This window comes from Chiloscyllium punctatum, chromosome 3 (genome assembly GCF_047496795.1).
Source record: "Chiloscyllium punctatum isolate Juve2018m chromosome 3, sChiPun1.3, whole genome shotgun sequence".
In the NCBI taxonomy this organism is placed as follows: domain Eukaryota; kingdom Metazoa; phylum Chordata; class Chondrichthyes; order Orectolobiformes; family Hemiscylliidae; genus Chiloscyllium; species Chiloscyllium punctatum.
In genome coordinates this window covers 104,660,379-104,678,981 of record NC_092741.1, presented here as the reverse complement: position 1 = coordinate 104,678,981, position 18,603 = coordinate 104,660,379, and the positions used below count along the sequence as shown (strand labels likewise).

Genomic DNA, 18,603 nt, shown 5'->3' with positions numbered 1-18,603 from the left:
AACTTCTGGTATCCCACTGATATTGGCCACTTTGTATGTCTTCTCTTTAAATCTGATAGCCTCCTTTATTTCAGACACCAATGGCAGATTACCCCTTTTCCTACAGTCCTTCCTTTTCACTGGTATATACTTTTGCTGACCACTTTGAATAATTGCTTTGAAAATCCTCCATTGTTTGTCAACTGTCCCATCATAAAGTCTTTGCTTCCGGTCTACTTTAGCCAACTCCTCCCTCATCCTATTGTAGTTTCCTTTTATTTAAGCACATAGTCATAGATGTACAGCATGGAAACAGACCCTTCAGTCCAACCCGTCCATGTCGACCAGATATCGCAACCCACTCTAGTCTCACCTGCCAGCACCCGGCCCATATCCCTCCAATCCCTTCCTAATCATATACCCATCCAAATACCTCTTAAATGTTGCAATTGTACCAGTCTCCACCACTTCCTCTGTCAGCTCATTCCATAATGGATTTTGTTTTTGCACTTTCCACCTGTATTCTAAATTCAGCAATTCTGTGATCGCTCCTTCCAAGAGGATCCCTAACTATCACGTCATTAATTATTCCTGTCTCATTACACAGAACCAGATCAAGGATAGCTTGCTCTCTCGGCTGTTCCATTATATACTGTTCAAGAAAACTATTGAGGATATATTCAATGAACTCCTCCTCAAGGCTACCTTGACCGACCTGGTTTGACCAATTGATATGTAGATTAAAATCCCCCATGATAATTGCTGTACCATTTTTACAGGTATTAGTTATCTCTTTGTTTATTGCCCAAACCATTGTGATGGTATTATTTGGTGCGCATTTAGACTATACCTGTCATTTATGTTTTCTTCTTAGAATTTCTAATTTCAACTCAAATGGATTCAACATTCTCTTTAGAATCTACATCATCTCTATCCACCACCACCTCAAATATCATAGCTACACTATCTCCCTCACCTCCCTGTCTATCCTTCCAAATAGTCTGATACCCCTGGATCTTTAATCCCTAGTCATGACCAACCTGCAACCATGTTTCTGCAATGGCTACTAAATCATAATTACGTTGATTTGTGTTATTAACTCATCTACAAGCATTTGTGTAAAATGCCATTATGCTAATTTTTGTACCTGGTTTATGAATTCCAACATCTCCTCCAATATTATTTCCAGAGAATCCTTCCTTTTCTTTTTACTTAGTCTGCCACATAGTTAAACCGTCCTGCACACTGGTAATCTGCTGCTTTCCTTTTTTAGTTACCACCATACTTCCTGTTGTTTTCCCCTTCCCTTGCCCCCAACTCACTAGTTTTAAAGTCCTAGTGACCACCCGATTTATTATTTTCGCTAGAACACTGGTTCCAGATCAGCTAGGGCTATTTTCCCTGGAGTGTCAGACTGAGGGGTGACCTTAGAGATTTATAAATATTGAGGAGCATGGATATGGTAAATAAATAAGGTCTTTTACACGGAATGAGGGAGTCCAGAACCAAAGAGCGTAGTTTTAAGGTGAGAGGGAAAAGATTTAAAAGCGACCTAGGGGGCAAGAATGAGCTGCCAGAGGGCGTGGTGGAGGTTGGTACAATTACACCATTTAAAAGGCATTCAGATGGTATGTGACTAGGAAAGGCTTAGAGGGATGTGGGCCAAATGGGACTAGATTAATTTAGGATATGTGGGCAGCATGGATAAGTTGGACTGAAAGGCCTGTTTCCATGCTGTACTTCTCTATGATATTCCATGATTTTATGCTGCTACCTCAGATTGCTTCATTTGGCTGAGATTTCAACTGTGAAGGCCAGTAGTGTTTGAATAGCTGGATGTTGATTTGCTCACTGAGCTGGAAGTTTCATTTTCAGACTTTTCGCCACCATACTAGGTAACCTCTTCATTGAGCCTCCAGGCGAGGCACGACTGGTGTTTCCTTCTTTCTGTTTTTTTGTTTGGGGTTCCTTGGGTTGGTGATGTCATTTCCTGTAGTTTTTCTCAGGGGGTGGTAAATGGGGTCCAAATCAATGTGTTTGTTGATAGAGTTCCAGTTGGAATGCTATGCTTCTAAGAATTTGTGAGCATGTCTCTGTTTGGCTTGTCCTAGGATGGATGTGCTGTCACAGTCGAAGTGGTGTTCTTCCTTATCAGTACGTAAGGATACCAGTGAGAGAGGGTCATGTTGTTTTGGGGCTAGTTGATGGTCACGTATCCTGGTGGTTAGTTTTCTGTTTGTTTGTCCAATGTAGTGTTTGTTACAGTCATTGCACAGTATTTTGTAAGTGACATTAGTTTTGCTTGTCTGTAATACGGTCTTTCAATCCATTAGCTGCTGTTTTAGTGTGTTGGTGGGGTTGTAGGCTACCATGATGCCAAGGGGTCTAAGTAGTCTGGCAGTCATTTCCGAGATGCCTTTTATGTAGGGGAGAGTGGCTTCTGGACCTGTTTTGTCTGCTTGTTGGGGTTTGTTGCTGAGAAATCGACGTACTGTGTTCATTGGGGTACCCATTCTTTTTGAATACACTGTACAGGTGATTTTCGTCTGTTTTGCGTAGTTCCTCTGTGCTGCAGTGTGTGGTGGCTTGTTGAAATAATGTTCTGATGCTGTGGATGTTGGAATGATTGCTTCTGTAGTTCAATACTTGGTCCTTATGTGGTGTTTTCCTGTAGATGCTGGTTTGAAGTTCCCCATTGGCTGTTCGTTCGACTGTGACAACTAGTAATCACAGTCTGTTGTTGCTTTCCTACTCTAGTGAATTTTATGCCAGTAAGGGTATTATTGATGGTCTTTGAAGGTTTCCTCTAATTTGTTTTGTTTAGTGATGATAAAGGTATCGATCACATAGTTGACCTAGAGTTTAGGTTGGATAGTTGGCAGAGCTATTTGTTTGAGTCTCTGCATTACTGCCTCTGCTAAGAATCCTGATATCTGAGATCCCATGGGTGTTCTGTTGGTTTGTCTCTAGGTTTTGTTGTTAAAGATGAAGTTGAGGTGGACCCCATTTACTGCCCCTGAGAAAAAGAACAGTAAATGACATCACAGGAAATGACATCATTAACCCAAGGAACCCCAAACATCTAAATAGAAAGCAGAAGACACCAGCAGTGCTTCATCTGAAGAGGCTCACTGAAGATGTGGTGATGGTGACGAAATGTCTGAAAATGAACCTTCCAGCTTAGCGACCAAACCTACATCCAGAGCCTCAAACTGAGCTACAAGTCTTCTCAAAACTTGCTGTCTGAATATCTGTGCTCTTGTTGCGGGGACATTGCACAGTATAGTCGAAAGACCAGGATATGGATTAATCAGGATAAAAACAATGGATTTATCAGGAATTGTTTGTCATTTGCACTGCACTAACCAACTGATTTCTCTGCACACAAAATTACAAGAGGCACAGACAGGTTAGGCCTTGGAAATCTATTCCCCATGGCAAGCATGTCCAACATAAGTTGGCACAAGTATAAGGTGAGGAGTAAGTAGTTTAGACGAGATCTGAGGGAAATAAAATTTCACCCAGACGTTGGTAGAAATATGGAATGCACTGCCTTGAAAGTGGGTGTAGGCAGGTATTATCACAAGTTTAACAAGTATCTGGATGTGTACTTAAAATGGGTAAAAACAATGACTGCAGATGCTGGAAACCAGAGTCTAGATTAGAGTAGTGTTGCAAAAGCACAACAGTTCAGGCAGCATCCAAGGAGCAGTAAAATTGACATTTCGGGCAAAAGCCCTTAAAATGCCAGGGCATAATAGGCTGTGGACCAAGTGCAAGTGATTAGAATTAGTTCCACTTGGGGTCTGTTGGTAGGGATAGAAGGTGGGCTGAAGGGCTTGTTTCTACAGTGTATGACAGACAAAAGGGTAGTATGATAATACAGGTCACCAAAAATGAACCAGTGACTCTGTTCCATGTGTGTACAGCAATTTGGATTTCTTAAAGGCACAATAGCACTTAATGATGTGCATTGAAATTATATAAACAGATATGTTAAAAGAACATTCCCAGCTGAGCAGCACTAAGATTAATAGTGATATAATTTCTATTGTCTGCCATTGTTATCCATGTGTCTTCATTGCTACCAAACTCAGAGAATCTGGGGCTTTCCTAACAATTCCCATGTTAGACTTTTCAACATGTATAGTGCCAAGTGTAATTTTCAAATTATGGGTCAGGTTCATTCATCCAAATAATGTACAATGGTAGAAAGGTGGAAGTATATTTAAGATCAAATAGGTTGCAAGCAAAATAATATATTTTAATAACCCTATATACAATTATTTCATGTGTTGGAATTGGTGGATTGGATTCTCCTGAGTTCAACATAAGGGATTCCAGTTGGGTACATTGAATGGGTTAGGGGAAAGACGAAAAAGTGTCCTGAGTACTGGCAGATTTCATCTTACTATCTAACACTCATTGCTAATCCTTTTAAGGTTTCATTTAAGCAATTGCCATCACAGGAACAATGTCCCATGTCCAGCAACCCAGAAGAGGTGGGGAAGTAATTATTGAAAGAAATTCAGGTCGATATTTTACTTTGTACCAAATACAAAGGTGCAGTAATATGCACTAAAAACAATTATTTCTTATCTACCGGAACCTTGAATTATTTCACAAGAGGAAAACTAGTTTGGTATTGAAAACAGAAATATAAAATTATATAATAATGCGATCTGTCACCATATTAAAGGCTTCTCTTCCTCCAAGTCTTGTGAAGATTTTATTCTACTTTTGGCTGTGCTTAATCCTTGAACTGAGCAACTCAGAAGACAGTGAACATTTAAGAGATGTGTGATTTCTTTGAAAATATTAAGTTTGAACCCGAACAGGCAAAATCCATTTGAAGCTACCAGCACTTTCTGAGCACTGCACAAGGTACAGGCACCATGACAGTTTCCTCCTCCCTCACTCTCAACTGTTTGAACCTGATCACTATTCTGCTTTACCGGTGAGCAGTACAAGAAACCATCAAATTTGTGTCAACCTTGCAAACAGCCAACTGGAACAATGCCCCAGCGAGAGAGTGGTTTTGAAACATGTGATGTGTTTGGACATAACACAGTAGTCTGCTGAAGACTAGATATCAAACAATGTCAAGCTAGAAATTTCCTTCTTGAGCTCATGTTTTTCTTGCTATTTGATTCATTTGCTGGCATTTGTCCCTTTGAGTCAGCTAGGGTCATAGAATATAGAACTGTACAGCACAGAGGCATGTTACTGCTACTAGCATGACCTCATTTGACCAATCCAGGATTACAATTCTCATAGGAGAAAGTGAGGACTGCAGATGCTGGAGACCAGAGTTGGAAAAATGTGGTGCTGAAAAAACACAGCAGGCCAGGCAGCATCCTGCTCCTTGGATGCTGCCTGGCCTGCTGTGTTTTTCCAGCACCGCATTTTTCAACTTGCAACTCTCATAGATTGGTTACCAGTAGAACCAGGCTCACTGAGATTCATCTGCTGCAGAATCTATAGTGTCCCCTCGCTTAATCCTTATATTCCTGCCCAATAAACTTTGAACATCGATCTAAATTGTCAGTAAGTCATTTATCCATCAAACAGCCACACGTATTCTTTCAATACAGACAGATAAGTACCTACACACCATTAACATACATTAGGTATAGTTTATATGAAGAAATTACAATAACATTTGCATTACAAGAAGTAAAACAGTAGCTGGTTTTTGGGGAAGGGAAATTCACATTTTCACAAAGTGAAAGACCACTGTGACTACTTTAAAACTGAGTCTAGTCAGCTTACATTGAAAGGAGCTTTGCACCAGAACTGAACCTCTTAAAGTTCATGGGAGAGTTTTCTGGGTGATGTGCTGTCAATGTGGCAGAGATAAAAAGTACTCCATCCCTTAGAACAGAATCCTTTCAAAATTTAAATATAAACAGATAAAGAATACAATGTCCTTTCCTGAAATACCAGACCTTTCACGAGAGTAATGACATTGGAATCCAAATTCTAAGCAGGGATGTGATTAAAGCCTCTTTAAAGTAAATTTGGCTTTTCGTATGTCTAAGATGTATGAAAGGAGTGAACAACCTGGAAGCATATATGGGTCATTTTCCCACTTGGTATTGAGAACACTGATTTCTGTTGGGTTGACAGAAACATTCTGCAATGAGCTTTAGGATTCCTCAGTACAAGTTAGGAGATCATTAGGAGACCTACTCCTAATCTCCTTTAGGCAATCCTGTTGGATTTGCCTGTGTATGAATTGTAGGCGAGATACTGGATCAAGTTCAACTGTGATGTCGTATATGTTAAAATAACTGCTGACAACCATAGCCAAAGTACCACCATGGACCATGATTGGCATAAGGTGCTGAACAAAGATGGACACCAAAGGAATTTTACCTCAGCAAGGAAACAATGGCTGTGAATTTCCTTGTGATTCAAGAGGTTGTTAAAGCAAGGAGGAAGTATCCACAGAGGCAAATGCTGTTTCTCTTTAACTCGGAATAGGTGTCGTGGGAGGGCAGGGCATTTGATTTACCCACTAGGATTCAAACTCCACCACAGGAGAGTAGGGAACCAGAGGAAGGTGTAGACTAAGTTGGAGGAACCTGATTTTAAAGTCAGCATATCCTAATAATTTATTTAGCTTTGATTTCTAAACACAACATTTTTTAGTGGGAAACCACAGTTCTGCAGAGATTTTGCATTTCCCAAAGACATACAGCATTAGTTAATCTGCATAGTGTTTGCTAACTATATTTGTGCATCATAAAAACACAGGAAGACAGATTCAAGAACTTCAACTCAACAGTATAAATACCACATTTCAAACTCAGTTTATTTCTGTTGAATCATCATTGTTTGTGCTGGCATCACATTGCTACTTCCCAATGACAACAGCAATGGCAATTGCACTAATCATTTGTCTAAATCCTGAGCTTAATCCTGAGAATGTCGTGGCAAATTGTTTAAATAGATTGGAACTTCTCAGGTTTACATCTATGCCACTTAGCAGGAGTGAAAACTGGCAACACAAATGTCCTGCTGAGATTGTCTAACAAGTCATAGAGCAATGGGAGAGTCCCTACCTTTGGGAAAGTGTAGGTTCAAGTCCTTCAGAGCTATGTCAGAATATGTTCAAATAGGTTGTCAGTTTCAAAAAAAATTAAAATAAAACACTTGGGAAATAGAATGCAGGTCTTCTTAATTACTCATATGATTCTGTGTTTAGTAAGCCAGGAAGCTCACATGTAGCCACACCATATATCATACTCCACATCATAAAGTGCAATGGGTAATACAGAGGGATGGATCTGGCAGCCACATCATACATGTCAAGGCAATAATGTAGATGTACTGGATATTAGACATGTGCAGCCTTTTCCCTACTGTGGGCTGAACCTTTTGACCTTTGAATCTAAAACAATATTAATTCAAACAAAACATGTTCAGGGTTTCCTATGAAAAATGTTCAAAATCACAAGTGGATTTTTTGTCACCATTCTCACGTGAATCATTCTCAAATCTGCAGCATTACTATTCTAAAGATAGAGGTAAAGTTAGACTCCCTGTTAGTGTCTGGACACCTGGGGTATACTCGTAGTCAGCCATCTACCGCTAAGCCTGTTCTAGCAGTTCTGGCTCACAGTCTCTAACAAACGTGTCTATATATCTTCCTGTTTCATTGGTGGAACAAATGGTTTCACTCTCTAGATAGGAAACGATCTGCTAGTCCCAGGATTCACATCCAACATGCCTCTCCAGAGGATGACGGGTACAGACTCATTCAAAGAATGTGTGCAATGTTATGTAAAACAGTATGTGCAGACTAAATTAGGACAGTTAAATGTATTTGGTTCAATTTGTGCTTTCAATAAGAAATGTTTTGTAATATTTTCAGCCTGACCAAAGTAAATACTGTTTCCAGATTTCTTTCACATTCATATTTTAATATCATTCAGGGATGAGTGTGTTGCTGGATGGGCCAGCATTCATTGCCATCCCTGATTACCTGGAGGAAGTCAGCCACATTGCTATGGGTCTGGAGGTCAGACCAGTTAAGGATGACAGCTTCCTCCCCTCGAGGACATGAGTCTGACAATCAACAATGGTTTCACAGTTATTGTTAAGACTCTTAATTCCAGATTTTTGTTGAATTCAAATTTCTCCATCTGCTATGGCAGGCTTTGAACCTGGGTCCCCAGAATATTAACTGGAACCTCTGGATTACCAATCCAATGTTAATACCACTAGGCCAATACTTCACCCCCACCAATATCATTTAGATGTTGTATTCAGTTTTCATTTACGGCACCAAAAATAGGGAATTTCATCATCAGAACCCAGTTCTGAGTCCAATATGACTTCTCCAGAATGGGACCTGGATCTGAGGTGGAACTGTTCTGATCTAAGAACAAAATTAAGTCAGTGCATCCAGTGATTTCATTGCATATGGGAACTAAACTACTTTAAAAAGTATCAAATCGGATCAAACAGCAGACAAAGCAATTTTGCTACTTGTAGCAAAATTTGACCATTTGCTTTTTTTTGAAACATGGATTACAGTCTCAAAGGTAAAATAAGTTCTACCCATTTTCATTTTCATTTTGTTCTACACAAGTACATTCCAAATATTGATGCAAAATATTAAATCCTTTTGTGTTTCATCCGTGGAGCATTAACACAGCACAGATTCCTCTTACCTTCAAAGCAAATTTCCAAATGGCGTCTATGAATCTTCACAGAAGGTTGTCTCATGAGATTTGCCCTTTAGTCCCAGACTCCTACAAAGGCTACTTTGTACTCACCTGATCTAATCTTCCTGTGTTTTTATTTTTATAATATCTAACAAATAATTATAAATAACATGGTTCAATTGTCAAGTCAATCATGGATTTTAGTGACTAAATAGAAAAATGCTGTGTTACATGCTTCAGAAGTATCTTTAAAAATCATTAAAGCTGTTGTTCAGACATATTGTAAAACCATGTAGGAAATTAAATTAGATTGAAGTATGTTATAATTGTGGAGAAAATAATTCTTATAGTATTGGTTATTGGTTCGAAGGTGGGAGAAGGTGGGAACTGATACATCTTGCACACACAAATAGAAATTACTGGAGAAACTCAGCAGGTCTGGCGACATCTATGGAGAAAAAGCAGAGTTAACATTGAGCTCAGTGACCTTTCTTCAGAACAGTTTGAAATTGTGTCCCAGGACTTAGGCTTCATTTTTTGATGCTTGCATTACAACTGTGTTTGCTGCTAACGAGACACTTACTCCATTGTCTGTTTCACTTGTGAGTTTCCTATAGTACATAATTATAGATATGCTTCTCTTAGTTTTCTATATCATTCCAATCCTGTTCCTCTGCAAATTTTATATAATATCTCCTTTTCGTGGAAGTCAGATGTCAGATAGATTGAACTGGCTATTTCAGGTTTAATTTTCAAAAACTGTTGGGTTTTATTTGTTAAAGTATTCAGGAACTGCTCATATTGGATTTTTAATTCCTATATTGGCTGAATAAATATTTTTAAATGAACATTAATTTGATGAGTTTAATGACAATACACATACATTAAAAGTGTTTCTGCCTATCCTAGAGCAATTGTTGATCACACACATCTTTCACTTCTGGGCCTGTTGGAATAGATCCAAAATCAAATGCTTGATGTTCCACCATGAAGGATACCCTGTGGGCAGCCTCAGCCAGTCCTTTGTGTATGGACAACTAAGCTAGGAGTTGTATTAATGGGGATAAAACCATTGTTAATCTCAAATGTTGAAATTAATGCACCAGTGCTCCCCAAATACTTGCTCACCTTAACCTTATTTCAAGACTTGAAAATTGTCACAACTCTCCCAATGTTAACACTCCCTGTTACTGCAGGAGCTGGATTTGTATGACTTGGTCAAAACTCAATATCTCAGATTTCACGACTTCAAAGTTAGATCCCAACCCTACTTTTTGTGCTGCACAGTTACAATTGCAATGTAATAAGACTGGGCCAAGACTCCTTATTGGAGTGAGCAAAGGAGCTCTACTGTACTTCAAACCATTTTTGTAATTGGACAGTAACAAATTTACTACACATTTTTACATCAGCCTGAATTGCATTTCCATCAATTTCACCAGAAAAAAAACGGGCAAGGTATAAAATGGGTTGCTCAGAACAGTTAAAAGTACCCTAATCCCCAAGGTGGTGTTGTTTTCTGGCTAGCTGTAGCCACAATTCAGAGTAATATCTTGTTTCTACTGCTTGCTTTCTTACTTTGTCAAGCTCTAATCTTCCCTTCACTGCATGTGACTATATTTCTTTCTCATTTATTGTTATTGTGAGGAACCAGCTTCTTTCATACATAAGCAGGACAACAAAAACCATCTGAGTGCTAAAGCCAAAGTAGCACAAAGGTATTTCAACAAAAGACTGTTGAATATAACCCAATAACAGTGGAAATACAGCATAAAGTAAATTGCTGTTAAAATCTCAGTCACCAACAGATTGATAGCAGTAAAGCAATTTTGTCTTTCTTGTCTACAGTTTAAATCTCTCGAGGCAAAAGTGAAGACTGCAGATGCTGGAGATTAAAGTCAAGATTAGAGTAGTGCTGGAAAAGCACAGAAGGTCAGGCAGCTTCCGAGAAGCAGAGAAATCAATGTTTCTGGAAAAGCCCTTCATCAGGAAAGCACTACTCTAATCTTGACTTTCTCACCCTATTTCATGTCTTGAAAATTGTCACAACTCTCCCAGTGCGAACAGGGGGCAAGGACCTATTACTGCAGGAGCTGAATTTGTATGACTTGGTCAAAACTCCAGGGTGGCCTTTAATCTCTCAGATTTCACAACTTCAAAATTATTTCAAACTTATTTCACACCATATCTTTTCATAATAGTGCTTACATTTAGGAAACTATGCGATTATCACCTTAACCAGTTTTGTACTTTGCTAAATGAAAAGCTGCTGATTGGCTTAGTGCTCACATTTATGTACAGTATGAATTGTCGCTGGTTCAATTCCTGATCTCTGAACATTAGAACATGGATGGCATGGATGATCTCTGTACAGGAACAGGCTCTTCAGCGCACAATGTTATATTGAATATGATGTCAAGTTAAAATAATCCCTTTGGTCTGCCAATAGTCCATATCCTTCCATTCCTTGCTTATGCATGTATTTACGTAAAAGCCTCAAACATTCCTATTATATCTTCCTCCACCACTCTCCCTTTCAGCAAATTCCAGGCACCTACCACTCTGTGTTTTTAAAAAAAAACCTTGTCCCTCACATCTCTTTGAACTTTCCCCCTCTTAACTTAAATGTGTGCCCTATAGTGTTAAGACATTTCAACTCTAAGGGGGGGAGAAAAGATTCTGACTGTCAGCCCTATCCATGCCTCTCATAATTTTATAAACTCTATTAGGTTTCCCCTCAATTCCGCTGCTCCAGAGAAAACAACCCTTCTTGGTTGGCCTGTCCTTATAGCTCATACCTTCTAATCCAGGCAGTATGCTGGTAAACTTTTCCACACCCTCTTCAATACCTCTGTATCCTTCCTGTAGTGTGGCAACTAGAATTGAATGTAATACTCTAAGTACAACCTAACCAAAGTTTTATAAAGCTGCAATGTAACTTGCTGATTCTTGTAGTTGGTGCCCCAACTGGTAAAGATAAGAATGCCATATGCCATCTTTGCAACCCTATCCACTTCTGTGACCACTTTCAAGGAGCTGTGGACTTGGACCTCCAAGATCTCACTGCATGTTAATGGTCATACCATTTAACTGTTTATTTTCCCTTTAAGATTTGATCCCCTAAAGTGCAATACCTCACATTTACCTCGATTAAACTCTATGTGCCATTTCTCCATCCATATCTGCAACTGATCCATATCCCACTGTATCTTTTGCTAGCCTTCTGCACCATCCAAAGCTCCCCCAATCTTTGTGTCATATGCAAACTCACTAACCAATCCATTTACTTTTTCATCCATGCCATTTATATAAATCACAACCAGCAGAGGTCACAGTACTTCAGTCAAAAAAAACGCTGTTCTGCCACTGTCTTCTATGGGCAAGCCAATTCTGAATCCAAATTGCCAAGTCACTTTGGATTCCATGCATCTTAATCTTATTGATGAGTCCTACCATGATGGACCTTTTTGAAAGTCATACAGTTAGAGAATCATATGCCATGGAAACAGATCTTCCGGTCCATGCTGAACATAATCCCAAACTAAACTAGTCCCACTTGCCTGCTCCTGGCCCATATCCTTCCAAACCTTTCCTATTCATGAACCTATCCAAATGTTATTGTAATTGTAATTGTACCTATGCAAATGTCTTTTAAACATTGTAATTGTACCCTCGTCCACCACTTTCTCAGGAAGTTCATTCCAAACGTGAACCAACCATTTGCCTCCAGTCTTTTTTAAATCTTTTTCCTCTCACCTTAAAAATGTGCCACCTAGTCTTGAAATTCCTCATCCAGGAAAAAGACAACTACCAGTAACTCTATCTCTACTTCTCATTATTTTAAATTCACATTGACGATATCCCCTGCTGTACCCTCGTCAACTCCCTCCAAAAAAGCAAGCAAGTAGATGCCTGGCAGACAAGCAACACCAATAAGATGAGCACTAACACACTGGCTACTCTCCCATGCATTAAAAACATTTTGGAACTAACAATTTGACTGCTTCAACCACTAGGGATCTTCACAGCACGCACACTGACAGCCAGACTCAGACAACAGTTCACCAAAGTAAAGAACCCGTTACCCACTATCAGGACGAATGTAATTTACAGAATCCTATGCAGTGACTGCACCAAGCAGTCATGTACGCAATGAACAACTAAGCAATACAACCAACTCTCCTGGTATCCATACATACTGACAACAAGAGCCATGAGTTTGACGGGCACAACACAACTGAACTAGTCCCACCTGCCTGGTGGGACTGGCAGGCTAAACAAAGAACAGCAAGGGAATTCAGGGAAGCATGGTATTCATCCTCAAACTCCATAAACAACCACATTGATCTAGACCTGATATACAAACTGCTGCAGTGGAAACCTGGAACCAACACCAACTAGAAATGGCTCAAACAAAACCACATAAATTCAAAGCGGAACAGTACAGCTGCGCTCACAGGAGGCAATAGAGCACTGATGATGTCACCTAAGAAGGTGATAAAAGGTCTGCCAACAAACCTACCAAATCCAGGAAAAGACCCACAATTAATCCAAAGGTAAGCAAGTTAGTAAGACATGACTGCACTGCACAAAACCATGCTGACTGTCTCTAATTAGGCCAAATGCATGTAATTCCTATCTCTAAGAATCCTTCCCAACTGCCAGTGTAAGACTCATTGATCGATAATGTCTGAATTATGCATATTTCCCTTTGTGAACAGAGGAACAGAGCTACTTGCCAGTCATCCAAAACCTCTCAAGTGGCTAGGCCCAGCAATCTCCTGTTTTGCCTCTCTCAGTAGTCTGTGATAGATAACATCAGGGCCTGGGGAATTACCTGCTGAAGTAACTGTTAGCAAAAGGACATTGTAATTGCCCTGCGTTCCTGTGCTCTTGAATTAGAAAAGGATATAACCAGACAGGGATCCTATTTCTGGTCATTGTCTAGTGGCTACTGTTGTAAAGAGTGCACATATGGATATTGCCTAAATGTAGCTTTGAACTTGACTGTGATTTTCTTTGAGTGAGTTTGGTTTTAGTGAAAAGGCACCAAGAAAACCAGTTGTCCTGAACAGAGCTGCAGCACTGATTACAGCCTTCAGTCAAGTGAGGCAGAAAGTAATGAGGCAAATTTCAAAAATCATAAACCACCTTATTCCAGACTTAAATACCATGGAATAAAGGCAATTATTCAAATAATAAAGGCATTCTGAATTGCAGATCATAAATTGCTATCCCAAGTGCCACATCTTAATTGAATAAGCATTGTTTAAAAATCTTCTGCTATCCCTTTCAGAAAATGTGCTTTTTAAAAAAAATTACTGAATATGTAAGAAGTTAATGATTGTCAGACAGTGATGCATTACTATTAATCAGTTACGACAAGGACCTCCTAGTTCAGTGATGTCTGGGAGGGATGTAGGATTAAGATTTTCACGTTGAAGTATGCGTGGCAAACATCTCACTATCAATGTACCCATAAATTTATTCAATTTCCTTACTAAATCTAACGCAACGGTTTGAATTTCCTTCTGTCAAGGCTTGTTCATGAGGATGTAGAATGTGAATAGTGTCCAAATATATAATTCCACTTCTATTAATTATCATTACTCAGCATTATTAAGATGCCTTTGTTATTTCTTTTTAAACACTCTTGTCCTATCTTTTTCCTGCTTCTCTCGAATAAGATTTATTTCTCATGGCAACTTTATCTGCTAAGACATTAAAAGTTGTAAATTGAACAACAACAGTATACTTCCAGAGAAATTGACTGTCTCCAATGGATCACAACCTTTTCCACATCTCGAGCTGTGATGAAGGAATGGTGGAAACTGGAGTCAAATAGCCACTCATCTGGTTTTGCCTGTAATTACTGTGGGGTGATCTGTAGCTAATTTTATTGTTAATCTGCACAGGAAAACAGCATTGCCTTTTCCAGCAACTATTAGAATGTTCCATTTTCTAAGCTTCAGAAAAAGTTTGTTGGAAAATTTAAGAAAACCTAAGAACAAGACTTTTAGAATATCATTTGCACAATTGGAGAGACATATGATTTCTTTTTTTAACCAAAAGTATCAAAGAACTAGAAATCCATATTTGAAAGTTCCTGTAACAGAGGACAGAGGGATCTTTCTGGTTCACATGGACAGAACTGATTTTCTTTGATTAGAAAATATAAATCAGTTAGGATAGGGATCCACTTCACAAGATTAAGTCCTGCCTGGTGATGGTAGATGTCTGGACCATTTTGAAAGAATACAAGGGAAGTGGTTTGCATCAGTACTTCACATTTCCATCCTTCATTTAGCACCTTTAATGGCTATTTTTCTAATTTAGAAAGCCCAATGTAAATACATGTATTACTTATCTTGGAAGGTAGTTTGGAGACATTTCTACAAGCAGTGATTGCTCTCTCTCACTCACAAAAACAGGAATTTAATCTTGCCTCTTGTCGAAGTCAAGTTACTGCAGTTAAAATGCTAAACTTGACCTAGTTTTAAAGCAGGTTTTGAGGCCACTTGCTGAAAATTAACAAAAGCTTCTTTACACCTTTAGATTCAGTTTCAGTTATATCTTGAGGGTCAAATTGTCATTTTAGTCAGATGCTTTGGTGCATTTGGACCAATCTAACAGGCAGGGACTTGAAATCAGATGCAACTCCAGTCTGTAACTTTGCTTGTGGGTTCAGACAGAGCACTCTGGTAGGCCCCAAATGTAATGTCTAAGCCTCCACTGCCTTGAGGAACCACTCATCCACCACATCAATTGTTAGCTGAGGAGCAGAGAGTGCTCCATTGGTTCCTGATAGGAGCCTGCTGTTCCCTGACATTCAGAACTTACATACGAGCCACTACCATTTGATAAATAAGGCTGAATATTTTAAATCCCTTTTGCTTTACATTGTAGATATTAAAAAGCATCTGGTTTTCATTTCTGAGACCAAATGAACTCTGATGTCAACTCGTTGTTTCTGGTGGTATTCACCTGAGATTAACTATCTCTGTATAGGCCAAAAATCAAGCATAGGATTCCATTCAGCATGGCTCAGGAATACAATCATAACACATTTATATTACAGGTCTATATCGTACATTTTATTTCAGATTCTATCCCCTCTCACCTTTTGTCCATTAGATGGACACTCACCATTTCCGCAAAACAGATCTCAATATTGATTTAGAATTGGTTTTAAAGTGACTAGGATTGTGCACATGAATGATTTGACTAATTTTCCATTTGTTGCAATTTTTAAAACTATATATGGACCTCATTTTTTGAAACAATTTAAGGCAGTTTTGCTCTTTCTCCTAATAATTCTGCTAACAGATTGATGTGCCAGAATAGCGCACATACCAGGTCAAAACAGTAACTAACTTTTGTGCTTTTGCTGGAAGTGGTGAATTGCAAAGTAGTGCAAGCCTGACTCCGTTCCCCAACACCGTGAGCTTCCAATTTCACCTACAGCTGTGGGTTTCCATCAGGTGAAAACCAGACACTCAGCAACTGAAATGTACTGGGCAGCCAATAATTCTGTTTAACTTGACTTAAATGAAAGGGTCTTATTAATATACGAAGGAAGCCAATGATTATAAAGTTATTTCAGTGGAAGGAATTCTAAAATTCTGCATCAATACAACATTTCAAACTGAGACTAATTATTCTTCACACAAAAGATTCCAAAGTGAGTCTGCAGAATTCTCTATACAACACGCTATATTAATCAGTAAAACTGCTCCTTTCATACTTGCCTTCTTTCCATCTACACCTGTCCTAAATTTGAGCGATAATTTTATGAAGTTTTGTTTTCATTGTCAACGATGGAGAGTTTTGGCACGTGCTTTATGAAAGTGACCTTTGAATGTACAATTGGACGATTTCAATTTACTGTATTCCTAATGGTAAATTAGAGATTATACAAGGGAAGGTTCAAAGATTGAGTCTCTCTTGCCACAGAGCTTTATGCAGTAAAGGAGTTCACTGATAACTTCAGGTGTAGATTTGTGACATGAATAACTAGAAGGTTGTATTGATTGTAATGTGCAGAACTGGAGCCCAGATTTGTGATGTATCCTTCCATTGCAAGAAGCTGTGGGTTGTGAGTGTTCAGTCTTAACTTACCTTCCTTATAAAGACATATTTACTTTTCCATGTTATGTATGGGTTTATGACAGATGTCATTGTAAACAAAAAGTTAAAATATTCGGCTGATATTGTATCCAACACGTTGCTTCTTTATTATGCTGCCAGTTGAAACATTTTAGTTCCAACAGATTTGGTTCTTTTTATTTCATGGTTCATTCATTTTGTTTTCTCCCTGTATCTCTGTTCTTTCCTTGCTTTCTGGATCACATTCAGGACCTTCGAGAGGTTTGGTAACCACAAGCAGGGTAGAAAAAGCACTGCATCAGGAACTGAAAGGTAGGACAGAGTCTGATTAATCTGATACAGATAACTATTGGAATGCATTCTCCCACTGAAAACAAAGAAAAGCTTTGAAGAGCAGCTAGTCTCCATCATAGATCCTCTCCAACACTGCAGTGCCACTCCCTCACCATCTCCTATCCTTTACTGTCATCTCCCAAGGTGGTTAAATTCTCATGCCCCTGATAATGCTCCTAGAAACTCAGTCTTTGAGTTTGGTTAAGGCACAGTTTCTGATTACTGTGGCATAGAGGTTTATAGAGGTGGGTGATGGCACTGGAATGTAGTCACTTCTTTGGTAGGTCTGGCACAGATAGTGGCAAGGCATAGGACTCAAAAGTGATGTCATTGGCAGTGGCGAAGTTGCACGTGCCGCAGAAGCAGCACCACAGCAATTGTGAGTTCACTGTACTCTTGTACTCTAGTATCATAGAATCATAGAATCATAAAATCCCTACAGTGTGGAAACAGGCCATTTGGCCCAACAAGTCCACACTAGTGCTCTGAAGAGTAATCCTCTGAAGAGTAACCCACCGAAACCCATTCCCCTACCTGATTACTCTACATTTACCCCTAACCTACGCATCCCTGAATACCATGGGCAATTTAGCGTAGCAAATTCACTTAACCTGCACAACTTTGGACTGTGGGAGGAAACCGTAGCACCTGGAGGAAACACACACAGACACAGGGAGAATGTGCAACCTCCACACAGACAGTCGCCTGAGGCTGGAATCGAACCTGAGTCCCTGGCACTGTGGGGCAGCAGTGCTAACCCTCCAATTGGACTCCTTTCCCTTGCCTCTTACCTGTCCTTGATCTTTCATCGAAAACTGTCAGTGTGACATCGTCGTCTCAATTTCTCTGCTCCTCTCACCCAATCTGACCTGTCCCCTTCTTAAATTGCTGCACTTTGCTTTCTTAGAACATAGAACATAGAACATAGAAGAATACAGCGCAGTACAGGCCCTTTGGCCCTCGATGTTGCGCCGATCCAAGCCCACCTAACTTACACTAGCCCACTATCCTCCATATGCCTATCCAATGCCCGTTTAAATGCCCATAAAGAGGGAGAGTCCACCACTGCTACTGGCAGGGCATTCCATGAACTCACGACTCGCTGAGTAAAGAATCTACCCCTAACATCTGTCCTATACCTACCACCCCTTAATTTAAAGCTATGCCCCCTCGTAATAGCTGACTCCATACATGGAAAAAGGTTCTCATGGTCAACCCTATCTAAACCCCTAATCATCTTGTACACCTCTATCAAGTCACCACTAAACCCTCTTTTCTCCAATGAGAAAAGCCCCAAGTGCCTCAGCCTTTCCTCATATGATCTTCCTACCAAACCAGGCAACATCCTGGTAAACCTCCTCTGCACCTGTTCCAGTGCCTCCACATCCTTCCTATAGTATGGCGACCAAAACTGCACACAATACTCCAGATGCGGCCGCACCAGAATCTTATACAACTGCAACATGACCTCAGGATTCCTCTACCAATAAAAGCCAGTAAGCCATATGCC

The 18,603-nt window shown here is 39.6% G+C and overlaps 1 protein-coding gene across 12 annotated transcripts in view; it reads left to right on the top strand.

Annotated features, from left to right (window-relative positions):
• Positions 1-18,603, top strand: part of rims1a (regulating synaptic membrane exocytosis 1a) — an 879,579-nt gene that overhangs the window by 645,793 nt on the left and 215,183 nt on the right. For all 12 annotated transcript variants that reach the window (XM_072557828.1, XM_072557837.1, XM_072557845.1 and 9 more), the window contains one exon: positions 17,010-17,072. In XM_072557828.1, coding sequence (XP_072413929.1) covers positions 17,010-17,072 — 63 coding nt within the window. The remainder of the gene's footprint in view (positions 1-17,009; positions 17,073-18,603) is intronic.